Below are 15,625 nucleotides of genomic sequence, written 5' to 3' on the forward strand. Positions count from 1 at the left end.
TGAATATATATAATGTAAGTTATATATATTCAATGGTTAAACTCTGAGTAAAGCGCGCGGTGCACGCTAATGCGCTGTCCGCAGTGTCACCCCACTAGTCAGTAGTTCTATGACAGCTTGACAGGTAGCAGCACATGCAGAAGCACGTGTTTTTAATATGCTGTATATGCGTAGTTTGTTTGATTCTTTATACTGAAACTATATTAAATGCCAAAACATTGTAAAATATCAAACTCCATTGTAATTAATTCATGGCTTTTTTTTTTTATTTATTGTCCTCCTTTTTAGTGAAATGTCCTTTTGCGAAGCTCACCCCTCCCACCCCTCGTTCACATTCTTCAAGGCTAGCTCATCCCTCCCAGACACACAAACCATCTAGTGTCCTCCCTTATAACACCCCAACTTTGCTTCCTTTGAAAAACCTTCAGTGAGAAAATGCTCATTTCACCCTCCCTTCTCCTGTAAAATTGGGCTATTATGAATGGTGTATTAAAGCGGTGAGGGAGGGGTCAAAATATGTCACTTTTCACACCAAGTTCGAGTTCAGTCATCTCTGGCAAGGAATTTACAAGCTTTCAAACTTAAATATAAATGTATTTTAATAGCAAGGGTCCTATGAAAAGGAATATACTGAATAAAATCAAGCTTTTGTCACCAAACAAAGCATAAAACGGCCAAATGCGTGGTCGCTTCGTTATTGCTCGCGCGAGAGGTGAGACGTGGAATATTAGAAGAAAGATAAATGCGAGGGAGACAGATGGCAGCCAGTGTGTTTCCTGCGTGGGCGTGGGGAATAAGTGGCGTAGCCTTTTTTTTTATGCTGGGTGAAGCGACCTTTTTCTATCAACCCACGGGAAAAGATAATTGCTTGAGCTGTCAAAATAAACATCGCTGCGGCAGTTAAAACAAGTCGAGGCGGGCGTGCATCCAGTCGGTCGCTGTGTATTGCCAACCGATAGTAATCAAAATCAAAAGAAATCCAGCAGGTAGCTTTGCCTTAACTGCGTACCACACTAGACACTCGCAAAAAACTAAACGTAAACACGTTGCCACAAAAACCTTTATCTGCACCCTGCCGGCAAAGGGACGTGGAATGGGGGTTGTTAAGCGCTGACAGTGGTCGACAGGAAGTGGTATCTATTTTTAGATATGCGCTGCCTACGGCAGTACAGCACTCGGCAAGAGAAACGCAGTAACACGCTACTCACCACAAGAAACTTATTTTCTGTCCGATTTTTTTCGGATTTTCGGCACTTTTTTCACGGTTCCTCGAAATCGGGTTGTAATAGAGAGGTGGTTGCGATAAATGGGGTCGCAATAAATGGGGTCGCAACAAAAAGGTTTTACTGTACTGTTTTAACAAAATCGAGTTGAGATTTCAATATCAATTTGAAGTCAGAGATATGTGTTCCATCACTATCAATGGATATCACAATGAACAATAACAAAGTAAGTTAAAAGTTTTGAAATACATCTCTTGCATTAACTGAATCATTCTAATAATGTTCAAAATAACATAATTAACGTTACTTGTGTAAAATTTAGACAAAATAAATACAAAAATACTACCTAACCTACAAAAAATAGAACTGTCAATATTTTTTATCACAGAACACAATACCCTTGCTATAAAGCCTGTATCACACGATGGAAGGTTTCGTACAGGCTTTGGTAGAAGCTTCTAACAAAACTGTTAGCCAGGCCTCAATGGCAGCTAGTATGGATGTTTCTGTGGAAGAAACTATCACACACACTCTTATAGCATCTTCAAGAAACAGGTGAACCTTTATTGTGGGAAAAAAAAGTACATTTTTTCATACAAAAACTATTATTTACAAAAAAAAAGTACGGTCACTGATTTAGGTATTTTTGTACACTCGACCATTTAAAAGACTTTTATTAGCTTATCTTTTCTGCATTTTAAACTCAATCTCTATTTCCATTTTTGTGTTCTATATTAAAAATTAATTTTGTGTGGATTGTGTTTGTTAATGCAAAAACAATGTTATGAATTTGTAGATTGTTTTTTTATAATCACTATAGCATATAACAAATTGATACTTTTTAATAGAACAAATCCTTGGCCAATAATTGTGGCGGGGGGGGGGGGGGGACTGGGTAAATTTCTTGAATAGTGGTTTCTGGTAAATAATCTAGATGCTTACCAATAAAAATTATTTTAGTAACTATAATATTCTTTTTTATTGATAATTTAATAAAACAAGAGTGGGTTTTATTGGTGAGTTATTTTCAAGGATAAAGACTATCTTGTGTCTACCTTCATTGCAGGTACACAGGAATGAACCTGGGGAGAAAAAGGATAAGATTTTCCAATTCAGTACCGTCAGTTGGGGTAACATTGGCCCCAATGTTACCCCAACTGACGGTATTTGTTAATGAGCCAAAAAAAAAAAGGTGTGTATCTGGAGTTATTTGAAGTGCATTTCAATCTCGGAATAGGTATACTTTATTACAAATAAATGTGCATATATAACCTATCACTAGTTCTGAAGCGATGAAAACTGTAACTACAATACTTTGTATGAAAAAATATGTGGGTTATGCAGAAATGACATAATACCTTATACTTGTAAACTGACAAGACAATATAAAACTGTGTGTCAAAATTGAAAATTTTCGCACTTTTCATGTAGAAAGTAAAGTTATGAGAAAAAAAATTATCAGTTCTCACAGACACAAAAACATTTTACAGCGTGTATATTAATTTAAAAGCTATCATGTTTAAACCTAATTTAAAAAAATTATTTTCTGCGTAATTATAATCTAAATAAAGGTCTACATCGTATTATTTCTGTATATGCACAATGGTCTATAGCCAGTTGATAAATTAAAATTCACTTCAAATAACCTTAAATACATCCAAACAACAATTAAAAATGGTTGAGCACATAAACATTAATCAAAACATCTCAATCCCTCCAAAATTAATTACAAATTTTACACTAGGGGCACACTACCACTTAATTCTGATTGAATAAAATTTCCACGGAATTTCAAACACGGCCGATTACAAAAACTTCCTTGAAAACGGCTAGCGCTCGGCTATTTCTTCCACAGAATCATCACCAGCTGCCATGGAAGACCTTCCAAGGAAACTTCCATAGTCTGATAGGGTCTTTAATCAATATTGAATAAACTCACCTGCACTCAGGGTTGGTTGGCAAATTAGTTACGTAATTCACACTAATAGAATCGTTGCTATTACTTTTAATGTTTTAATTTATCACCAACAGACACAAACTTAAACAAACTTCAATGAATATTCAGGCATTACTGTTCTTTAGTTTAAAACGAATCCTACTGCATTAAAAGAACATGTGTGTTCTTTCGATGTATAGAAAGAAATACATTGATACATTATTAAACATTGAAAGTAATTGGTGCATCGGATGGATTCGATGCATCAAATAGAAAACATTGATGTTTTCGATACATCGATGCATATAGAGCATTGCTAACCTGCACGCACATCTCTTCCTCTCTCTTGTGGCTAAGGCTACGGTTACAGGGGATGGGTGTTCTGATGAGTTCATCAGAACAATCAAACAATGAGAATGAAATGGAACTGTTTACTTTACCTGCAACTGCTTCGGCAGATTACGCACAAACACGTCAGAACTAGTGGGTCATTCAAACCAGTTTTATTTTTCGCATATAGTTCTGATGTCCACGTGTCTGTTGTTAAAATCAATGTTTCCACAATGGATGTAGAAAAATTAATTAGTTTGTTTTTTAATACAATTGTCTATGGGATACGTGCGAAAAAAATTACCACAACAGAGATCTTTCTTGGCAGAAATGGGATTTGATTGCTGGAGAAATAACACAAATAGTAAGTATAATTGTTATTATATTTTTTATTGTTATCATAGGTACATATTTACCTTTTTTTTTCCATGTAAACTTGACAGCTTTTTAAACTTAAATACAATTGAATGTGTTCTGTTGATATTTTAATCTATAAATGAGAAATTTAATTGTTTCCTAAATGATTTTCGTAGTGCAAGTCTATGACGTGAAAAAAGGAATAAAACAAATTTAAACGGGGAATAAGCAATAAAGTGAAATAAAATTGATTTTGAGAAAGACATTGAATTTGAATGATTATTTTAAACTTTACAATTGTTTTAACTTCTAATTGCTTAGAATATATTGTATTGAAATTTAATTTCTATTATTGGGCTAGCAAAATAATTTGTAAAAGTTTGTCAAACGTCATTGGCTTGTTTACTCTAGTGATTATACCATCTTGCTACAGATATGTTGTTCAAGGGCACAGATGCCACAACATTTTCCAGTGAAGTAAAACCTTCCTATGATGCAATAAACAAACACATTTTAACTATGATGTCAACATTTTCGGGGAAAATCTGTAATTTGGATTTTAAACATCTCTACTTTCCTGTTAAAATGCCTAATGCGTATTCTATGCGTCTAGTCTTTGATAAACTATAATTAAAAATAGGTTTCTCCCTAATAAGATTCTGTCTTGCATATGGTTTCATAAAGGATAGGCCTCGTCGCCTAAAAACACAAAGGGAACTGAAATGTCGGTAGATGGCATATTTTCATTGCTTGGAATATGAAAGGTATTAGATTCTAATCGTTGATAAGGATTGGAATCTGAAAAAGTTCCACCATCGCTTTGCTTTCCATAAGCACCGACTTCAATAGCTATGAATTTGTAATTTGCATCAACTAATCCTTGTAACACTATTGAAAAATATCCCTTGTAGTTGTGCTGGGATCCTGTATTCTGAGGAAATTTGATTCTAATGTGTTTACCATCTATGCAGCCAATACAGTTGGGAAAATTCCATTTTCTATAGAATTCATTTGCTATTGTTTTCCATTTGTCTTCAGTAGGCAGTGGCATATCCCACATGACTTTGCATGTTTCTTAAACATTGCTTCTAATAGCGCAGTGATAAATCCTGTAGGAGAAGCTCATTGCTCTAAATGAAATCCCAATTGATGAAAACCTGTAACAAATGACAATGAAAAGATTAAGCTATTTAGTTGCTATTTAGCTGTTTACAAATAAAATGGAAATCTAGAGTATTTTTAATAAAACAAAAAAAACCTAGACGTTGTTTTGATAACTTTAGTTAAGGAAACATTTCATCAATACTAATGCTATAGTAAAACTCTTTGTTAATTTCAGGAGAGGCAATCAAGAGTAAATTGTGAGGATTGAGGGATACTTATCGAAAGGAACTGAGCAAACTCCCTACAAAATGCTCTGGGAGTAAAGGTGGCCCTTCAAAGAATCAACATGGTCTTATTTAAAAGTATGCAATTTTTGAGGGCCAATTTCTGAAGAGGAAATTAGAGAGCAATGTCCCTATGAACTCATCCCAGCATAGTTGTTAAATAACTGAAGTCCTTTCCCTGAATCAGATTCAAATGAGTCCCAATTAACCTTGCAAAGGGAGAATATGGAATCAGAGTATCATAGAAGCTTCAAAACAATTCGCAGCACCTAAATCAAAGAAGTCCAACGTGTTTGACAAATTGTTGGCCCTTGAAGAAAAAAATGGCAAATCAACCAGATTAAACAGTCCACCTTTCACAGTGAAGATGCTGACTATCACTTCATGATGAGTTTACTCCCATATTTAAGGAAGTCCCTGATCATAGAAATATGTTGGTTTGAACGAAACTGCAACAGGTTTTTTTTTTTTTGTGAAGAGGAACAATGTAGGGAAAATGTAACTCAGCGTGAACATTCTTGCAGTGACACATTGTCTGAAGGAGGTACATTAAACCGTAGTTGGGAAAATGATTAAAGACATGTCACCCAAGTCCTCAAACTAATTATGAACATTGCAAAACATGTCCCTTAACTTTCAAATAAAATTATAGTAAAATTCTATCGTTTACAATTAGTGTTTGTTTTTAAAATAATTGTTTAAAAAGTTTATGTATTTTTAATATTGTACTTTTCCAAGAAGAATAAAGTTGATATTTTATGCAAGAAATTATGTTTTTCTTACCTTAAAGTTACAGCCAGTCTCTCTCTTCTGCCGAAATACACTCACGAAAATTTGACTGTTTTGTGATTCTTTCTTCAATACCCATGATTATATATTTGAATGTTGTGGGTGTCATTCTAAAATATTCATATAATTGAATTGGTTGATGTAATAGATCTTGACACATCATTTGATGCTCTCCTTTATCCTCTCTTCCAGCCAACAATTTGTTAACATATTCTGTTTTTCACTACTGATTAGAAAATAAACTATAAATTATGAATTAAAAGCCTTTATTACATGTATCTAATGTGATTAATGAATTTTTTCATAGTTTGATTTATAATAGCCCTAAAATTAGGTTTAATGTCCGTTGGCTGCCTGCTTAATATGAAATACGTCCTGACTCATGGAACGGAACCCCTGTGACTCTGCTATGGAACCCCAGGGAACACCTTTTAGGAACCACTGGTCTAGAGAAGAGAAGCTAACAAATGTTAGCAGAACATATAACAATAAGCTATATATATATATATATATATATATATATATATATATATATATATATATATATATATATATATATATATATATATATATGATTGACATGTAGCAGACTGACATTTTGTGAAATAAGAAAATAGGTATGTGTGGGAAAACTACTTACTGCACTTGTTATATTCCACGTGCACCTGTTTATTCCGTTTTTCCATACATGCGCGATGCCGCACTTGTACACCAAAACCTGAGTCAGTCGTGCCACACTTAACCTCTTAATCATCCTTCACTTATTCCCTATAACATAACATATCCCACAGCACTCCAAATAGATTTTTTTTATCTATACTTAACAAGGGTCATTTTTAATCATATGGTGGTTAGTTGTACTTTTAAAAATGCTATAAAAAGTGCTATAATAATATATAAATGGTTTTTTGGTGAATTATGTGAAAAAAGAAACTGGACATTGAGTTCCAGGACCCTAAGTTAGGAGGAGCGATTGTGTCTGTAAGTAAAGATCCCACAATGCGTGATTCCAGGTGTCACTTGTGTTGTCACATACTCATCAATCATTAGTATTGTGTGCATACTTTTGGTGGACATTAAAATTTTTTAAACTATTATATTATTTGACATATTATTTTTTTAGAATTTAACAAATGAGTGGTCTGTATTAATCGTAGAGTACATACATTGAGTGGCAAGAGGATCTGTTTAAATACCTGACACAAACATGACAAACTGCTATTCAATATAATCTTTTCTCTGTAAACATTTTTCTGTTATTTTCCCATTGTCATATATTATATATTCTTTCGAAAGCCATTTTTATCATGTTAACAACAATTTATTGCTTTTGAAATGTTTACTACTAGAGTGTTATCATAGGCATTTGGGAAAACTGTATTGCTTGAAAACTGCAACAGTGTAAAATGTCAAATGACTAAGCAAGTTTCCAAGTGTATTTTTTGCCCTCATTTAAGAATAAAGCAACATGTACTTTAAAAAACCATCATCTGAGTGAGTTGTACTGTCATAGAAGTCTGTATAGTTTAGAGCAGGGAGGGCCAGTTACAAAAAATTAAAGTGAGACAGGTTGTATCTTATTATGGACTTTTTACTTCAACAGCAAACCCACCCACCCTTAGTTCGTGCCCTCTGAAATTATGCCATTTTGGTTTGTGATGTAACAAAGTAGAAGCAACTGGGCACTAATTAGTAAAATCACAGCTCTCAGTTATAAAAATGGAAAATTATAATTAACTAATATACATTTTGCAAAAATGTGTTGGTATCTTTATTGGTTTGAATTTATTTAGCAGCCAAGTCGTTAGGTTTAGGAGCCACTGCTCAAGCCTTGCGGAATGGAAATGACCCCGGGCCGTGAGTTGGCTGCTACTGGTTTAGTGAACTGCAGATATGTTCACCTTTGCTTAAGGTTAAAACTAGTGATGTACAGATGTAATCGTTTTAGTATCTTTATTGTCCAACATTCCCAATGTTCTGGAGATCCGATACTTAAAAAAACGATACACATGAGAAAGTACAATTTCATCAATTCAAGTGTCACCCATTTGCTCTATTTACCTGTTTATAGTTTTGTAGACATTTTTTACTCAGTTTTTCCTGTAACTTAAGGCTCTACTTGAATGTTGTATTTGTTAATTAGTCAGAGGTATAATGTGCACAAATTTTATGCAGAAAAATACTTTTTTGTCAATTAACAAAAATAATTTAAATAGAGAATTTTATTAAGGTACTGACTTATAACTTACAAAATAATAAATTTCTGGAAATTTGCACTGTGATTATTTACAAAAAATATTGAGTAGGTTTTGTATCAGTATCGGTTTTTATTTGTATCACCTCACCCGTTAAAACATACTGACTTGTTTCAAGGAAAACAGTTGGTGTTCAATAATGTGAAAATTAATATGTGTGTTTCAGCTGTAGTTGAAGGTGAAGGGTGTATTTACTATTTTTGTTAGAACTTTGGATATTACTTTCAGCATAGCTGTTATTTTTTTTAATTTTAATCTGAAAACCTTAGTTGGTGAGTCAAAAGTGCTTTGGGCTAGTTTTGATTGACTGTTGTTTGATTAAAAGAATGAGTTGTGATGGCATTGAGGATAACTAGTAATGTTCAGATAGTTTTCTTTTGTTTTTCTAGGTGACAAGCGTAACAGATATGGATACCAGCGCATGTGGGGAGCAGTAGGTTGGGGTTTGATGGCGATCATTGCTGGATTATTGGTTGATGCAGTTAGTGGCTTGCAAGTGGAAAAAAACTATTCCCCCATTTTCTACATGAGCGCCATATTTCTACTGTTCGACATGTTAGCATCTGGGCAGCTTAAGGTTACTTGTGTTCAATTATTGTGTTTGTCATTTGCGTTTTGTTTCGTTTAGAACTCTATGATCAGACTACATATTTTGTGGTCAGTGTAACTATGTTACATACTCATATACATTACCTCTCTAATATCTATAATTATGTGCATGAAGAGGATTGATAAGAGCCCAACCGAAGTAAAGGTTACGGGAGAGCGCACTGCTTCAGAAATACATTTCTTAATGACACAAAGACTAAAATTGAGGGGGTCTGGAACATAGTGTTGTAAGTCAGAAATTTGGCCGCTTTGAATTAGCTACGTATTTCACCTCTGAAACATTCAAATTGTTGTTTGATTTGAAAAACAAAAAAATATGCAAAATTTTTGTCAAGCACCACTATGCTCCAAACCCCTCAAATGATGACTGTAAAAAAAATTGAATAGAAATTAAATTTATTTGTAAATTCTTCAAACATGTAACACATAAAGCATGAGTGTTTCGGATCCAATAATTATTATAGCAAATTCAACGTTGCAGTAAAGCACATGCATAAACATATGCACTCAAAAGCTTTAGATTTTGCTTATAGCATAGGCCTGCACCATATTGCAGATCAGAAATTTTTTTTTTATAACAAAAACATGTTGGTACATATGTATCAGTACGTATCTCAAAACTTATAATAATTATTTTCTATTTTTTATCTTATCACTCAGGGCAGTGGTGACCAAGGCATGGTCCGCAAAGGCTCGAGGATTGGCCTCCATACCTACAGGAAATCACGTTGACTACTAAATAGAAGCTGAGAAAGCAAACATTCTTAAAGAATGCCAATTTGTAAATTATTCTTCTCTATTATTATATGAGCTGTGGTTTTTCTGCTAAATTGCTTGTACTTAATGTTTTAACACAGAAAAAAAAAGACATGGTCAAGGGAAAAGGCGAGGTAAGGTTGATTGTTATCAAAAAAATTGTGCAATATTGAAATTAGCCCATTATATGTGAGAATTTTTGTGATTGGCCCTTACTGTAGAAAAGCTGGCAACTACTGACCTAGATACAAAATTGTTCAATAGCATAGTTTAATTTAAACCCTGGAATTTGTTTTATTACAAATATACACAAATTCAACTTAAAATATCTGTAGTAACTTTCCCGGTTTTATTAACTCAGCAGTTTCCAAAACAATTTTTTAACTCCCCCAAATAGTAGGAATCCTAAAATAGGCTCATACAGGCATCAATAAGGGAAATTATGATTTGTCAAATTCTAGTATCCTTGACTTTATGTTTATTTTATTTGTCAATTACAAATTTTGTTAGAATAAATGCATCTGCTTATTGAATATGCCTGTTAAATGGGTACACAAATTTGACCTTAAATATTACTTATAAATTAAAACAGCAAATATTATCTGATTAACATGCCAATAGTTATTGCTGAGTCACTTTCTGCTACAACATTGTAATGGATAAATTTTAAAATTATTTGTAATGCATATTAGCTTTGTATTTCTTAAAACCAGATTGTGTTTATACATTAGTTTTTATTTCTATTTTGTAACAATATTGTTTTGCTTGGCTTAAATAACTCTTTTTTTTAAATAGTGAATATATTATATTTACTGCCTTGGATCCACTTTTGAGCATAGTTAAAGTAAAGTAAGAAGATCATGAATTTTTAGTCAGATTTATTTTTCTTTACAGTTGACATTCTTGATAAGCATTCAGTGTCAAGAAACTTCCATACATGTATATTTTTAATATGATGTGTCTAAAAGTCAGTGAGAATTATTCACATTCGTGTGTTAATCTCACATTCAGTTATAAGCCCAAATAGCCATTCAGTAATAAGTAGGGGAACTAAGTTTGTACAGTACCGACCATTCCTAGTTCTTACTTATGATGCTAGGTAGCAGCATGTTGCAGGTGTTCGTGAATAACTTTTACCTTCATAGTTCATATTCTTTGGCAACTACTGTCTTTGTTTACAGTTGTGGGAACTGTAAGCTGGTAAAGGTGTTAGTTCACATTCCGTGCGCAATCAGTTGTTTTGACAAGTATATGTCTTCTTTCTAGAATGTGTTGTTTCTTTCATAGAATATTTTTAATCTCTAGAGTATAATGTCAAAAAACATATTAAATTCACGATATCATTGAGATAAATGTGCAACTAGCATTTATGTTACCACGTTGCTGTTGTACCCAATTGTGGTACAGTATGACCAAGAAATATATCAACAAAATTAACACATTAAAGCTCCTTTTTTTCTCTTTTCAGAGAAAAATTGCTGAAAATGAAAGATGAAATAAAGTAAAATGGAAAGTAGATGATATGATATCTGCAATACAAAAGTTGTTTCGCACACAAAATGACTCAAAGTCAAGCAGCTGAAATGTTTTCTGTTCCAAAAACTACATTTGGCGGTAGACTGAGAGCCATTAAATGTGGTGAAACTGTTAAACTACCCCCTCAGATGGGCAGATTTCAAATGATTTTTTGATAGTGAAATGGAAAAACTTTTTTTTTAATTACAAGATCAGGACGACAGATTCATGCCTCTCAGTAGGAGAGAATTTATTAAATTAACATTTGAATTGGCTGAGCATCTAAAGTTGCCTCACCAGTTTAATAAGTTGCTTGGAAGCAGTTTTATTTTGACTTTATGGCTCGTCATCCCGAGCTTTCTTTGAGAACTCCAGAGTTCACAAGCCTTCAGAGAGCTTTATGATTTACCAAACATCAAATAGAGCACTTCTTTAATAAGTATTCCAAGCTGGTTTCTGAACACAATTTCCCAACCAAGAGAATACACAACTGTAATGAAACTGAGTTCTCAATTGTTCATACAATAATGTCCAGGTCATCTCACAAAAGGGGAAAAGGCAAGTAAGCAAGATTATGTCAGGAGAAAGAGGGAAAAATTTTACAGTTTTACTGTGAATAAATCTTGCTAGGGACATTTTTCTTCCTCCGCTCATTGTTTTTCCTGATAAACAACTAGTAGATGCTGTTCTGAAAAAAGATGCTCCTCCAGGAAGTATTTTTGTAGCTGAGGAAAGTGGTTGGATCACTGCTAAAGCATTCTTGAAATGGTTGGTATTGTTTGTTGAGAGGACTCATCCCACTAAGGAAGAACCATGGGCACAGCAGCCGTAAGAATCTTGAAGTTATCATATTTGCTAAGATAAATCACATTCACATGATAAGCCTACCACCACACACTACACATAAGTTTCAACCATTAGAGCGGGCTGTAATGTGGCCTTTCAAAGGAGCATTCAATCAAGCTGGTGGTGTCTGGATGAGGAAGTAACAACCTTTAAAAATTTTTCAGAGCAATGTTGCTGGTCTGGTTAACACTGCCTACACACTAATCTGTAGAATGAATTTGGCACAGTCAGCTTTTGGTGTACAGGACTTTGGCCTTTGAACCCAGGTGTGTTCTCAGATTTGGATTTAATTCCTTCTGAGCGCTTACGAGAGCCAAAGGTTACTTACTGAAGCTACTCCAGTAACTTCAGAGGCTCAATGCTAGTCTGTAACATCAACGCCCTCTTCAAAGCTAAATGTTTTGAACTGCACAGTTTCCAAATTGGGACCTGCATCACCTCTTCCTCCAGCTGAGCTTACTGAACTGCAGCCTGGACTTTCTTCGCTCTCTGCAAACAATCGGTCAGAACAGGAAGGTTTTTTTTGGCTCTCACACCGACCATTCTGATTGAACCACAACCGAAATATTGTACAGCTCTCACTCCTACTAATCTTACTTGACCCTAACCATGACCTTCATCATCAGCTCCTGATTCAATCTCACATATCAATGTTTTACTGCCTTGTTCTTCGTTATATTCAGAAACAGTTGATCTCAAGACCTTCAGAGTTCAAGATGAAAAATAGAGTTCAACAAACACAGCAGTCAAAGAGCCTTACTTCATCATCTTATAAAGATCTTCTTGTGGAGAAAAATAACTGACTGAAGAGAAAATGTTAATAGCAGAGAAGAGAAGGTCTGAATGAATTGAAAAGAGAGGTGAAAAATCAAGAAGATAAGAAAGTATGAGGCCACTGGAGAAATGGAAAGAAAAAAGATGAGAAGATCACTAGAAAACATATAAAGACACTAGACTTTAGTGAAAATTCCAACAGAAAAAAAGCCTACAGAAGACAAAACAGAGTGTATCAATTGTCATGATTTATTTGAAGAAGATTGGGAGCAGTGTATCGAATGTAAAGGTTGGGCACATGTTGAATGTACATGTTAAGAAGACATGTTATATTTTTAATTTGACCTTTGCAGAAACTTATCCTTAAGTTAGTGTAATGACATTTTTTCATGTGACAATGGTTTTTCTTTCGAAAAATAATTTTAGATTTATTGTACTAACTTCGTTAGACTGATATTAAGGTCAAATAATTTGTTTTAGTTTCTTCAATTAAAATGTTATAATTTAAATATTAGTCATTAAGACCTTAAAAAGTCTAAAAGAACGGCTGGTCGGAAATCGTTGACAATTTTTTGCAATCTAAAAACACTTTATGTGTGGAAATAAATATTTCTAAAATAATTCAAGAAACATTATATATTTTTATTTACAAAGTATTTAGGTAACAGTATTTTGTCTGAAAATGTGATATTTAAATACCTTACCTAAATTACCATTAAAGAACTTACGTTGGTCGCTACTGTAAGACTCTCCCCTACATATAGCTATTTCCTCTTGAAACATTTAGTACGTAGGATGTTGTAGCAATTGATTGTTAATTATCTCTCTTGCTGTGAAAGTACATTATTGACATTTGTTTTTCAGTACAGCCAACCTGCACCTTCTGGAAGTATTGTGCATGATGTGAAGAAGCTATTAATAGAGCCTCGTATAATTGTATTGCTGGTTTGGTGCGTGTGTGTCGGCCTCTCCAGTGGCTTCATTAGGCAGTTTCTCTTCTGGTGAGCGACTGTTGTCCTTGTTCTTAGTCAAATTGCTCTAGGCAGCCCTGAATGAAGTTTGTTTTACGTGTTTAGAGACACTGGACCCATTTTCCAGAGGAGTTTTGGTTTAGTTCCCGTTCTGGCCATCCAGATTTCTGTTTTCCTTGGTTTTCCTTAGCCACTCAGGTGAATGTTGAGATGGCTCCTATTCCTGCTACAGGCCATGGAAAATTCCATCTTTAATATCCCTTCACTATGTTGTGTTGTTTATGTCTAATGATCCTGCTGTTGATGAGATGTGAAGCTGAAATAAGGGTGGGAGCAGGAAAACCACTTTTGCTGAAAATATATTTGTTTCTATTCACTTAAGCAAAAATTATATTTAAAAGGGAGGCTTTATGTATTAGTAAACAAAATGGTTTAAGAGAAAAATGTTATACCATCTTTAGTTTTTTTTTAATATAGTTTTTAAGTGCCCTACTATTTTTGTTACCTTAAAGTGGTCTTGAGATTCCTTTCGAAACATACTGATGTTTCAGTTTGTTTTTTTTAAATCTTATTTTGTATGTAGATTAATTAATTATAGTGTGTGGCATAGAGGCTAAACAAAGCTGAGTTTACAGTTAAAACCATTACACATACATACACCCATGCTTTTCTTAGGTCTTCAATGTGCTTTATTGTGTTATTTGATACTCTAGGATATCACATTTGCACATTAGCAAAGATAATCTGGTATATTGCTCCATGTGATAAGCCCTCAACCTATTATTTTAATTCCATAGGCACTCAAAACAGTCATAGTTTTTAATATTGAAATTGTGAAAACTAATGTGATTGAGCAATCGTGACCATCTGTCAACAACTTTACATGTAGCTTTTGACTATACACCTTCCTTAAGTATGATCTGGGTTCAATTCTAAGTGCGATCAAACCCATACATTTAAACAAGTGGCAAATCAGGCAGACGTTGCCATGAGCTGTGTGAATACATATCAGATTTTTAGTTTGATTTGTTTACAAATACAAATACCAAATTATTCTCGAATATGAACATCGAATTTGAATAGTGAGAATTAGAACACCACTTAAAAAAATTTTCACATCATATAACAATTTCTGGATAATTGACCAATAATACTAAAGTGAAAGGTAGGTTGTCAGCTACAATTATTATACTGAAAATGTGTTAAAATATTTAAATTATGAAATAAAAAATTATGTTTTTAATTATGCAGCTAACCTAAATAATATAACCTACCAACCTTTCATTTTAGTTCCACTATTCGCCTTATTTTCCACAACCTGCTACTCTACATATTGATATAGAAAATTTTGTCGAACCACAAAATACTGTGTAATCCAATGCATCAATTTCACGAAAAACGTGAGACTGTTTTTTTAAAATGCTGTACATACTTACAAATTAGTGATTAAATGAGCTCATATTTACATATTTAAACCCTTGTTATTCACGAGTTTTCGTTGTTAACGGCAGCAAGATAAATTGTATTTTATTTCAGTAATATTATAAACACAATTTATGCTAATTTCATTTGGAATCTTAAACCATTATTTATGTTTTTTATATAGTTATGAGTTGCAACATCTGTTTCATCATAGACATACAGCAAGTATGGTGTTATGTCAATTTATACGCCGTTGAGTATGACGTATATTTCTTTTAATGGCCTTTGCAATGGAATGTCTGTGTTTTGTGGTATTGTAGTCCAAGGTTGTTATTTTTTTTTACCCACTTCTGGTGCTTGTGATGAAGAGAATAGAAATTATAATTTGTTTTTAAGTTTTAAATGACAAGTATGCTGTGTTTTGAATCGTTCACATGAGTTTTCTGATAGTGTT

The 15,625-nt window shown here is 33.6% G+C and overlaps 1 protein-coding gene across 2 annotated transcripts in view; it reads left to right on the forward strand.

Annotated features, from left to right (window-relative positions):
* LOC134530654 (major facilitator superfamily domain-containing protein 6-like) overlaps positions 1-15,625 on the forward strand; it is a 63,410-nt gene that overhangs the window by 29,116 nt on the left and 18,669 nt on the right. For both annotated transcript variants that reach the window (XM_063365688.1, XM_063365689.1), the window contains 2 exons: positions 8,668-8,855; positions 13,643-13,779. In XM_063365688.1, coding sequence (XP_063221758.1) covers positions 8,668-8,855; positions 13,643-13,779 — 325 coding nt within the window. The remainder of the gene's footprint in view (positions 1-8,667; positions 8,856-13,642; positions 13,780-15,625) is intronic.

The sequence above is a fragment of the Bacillus rossius genome, chromosome 3, assembly GCF_032445375.1.
Source record: "Bacillus rossius redtenbacheri isolate Brsri chromosome 3, Brsri_v3, whole genome shotgun sequence".
NCBI lineage: Eukaryota > Metazoa > Arthropoda > Insecta > Phasmatodea > Bacillidae > Bacillus > Bacillus rossius.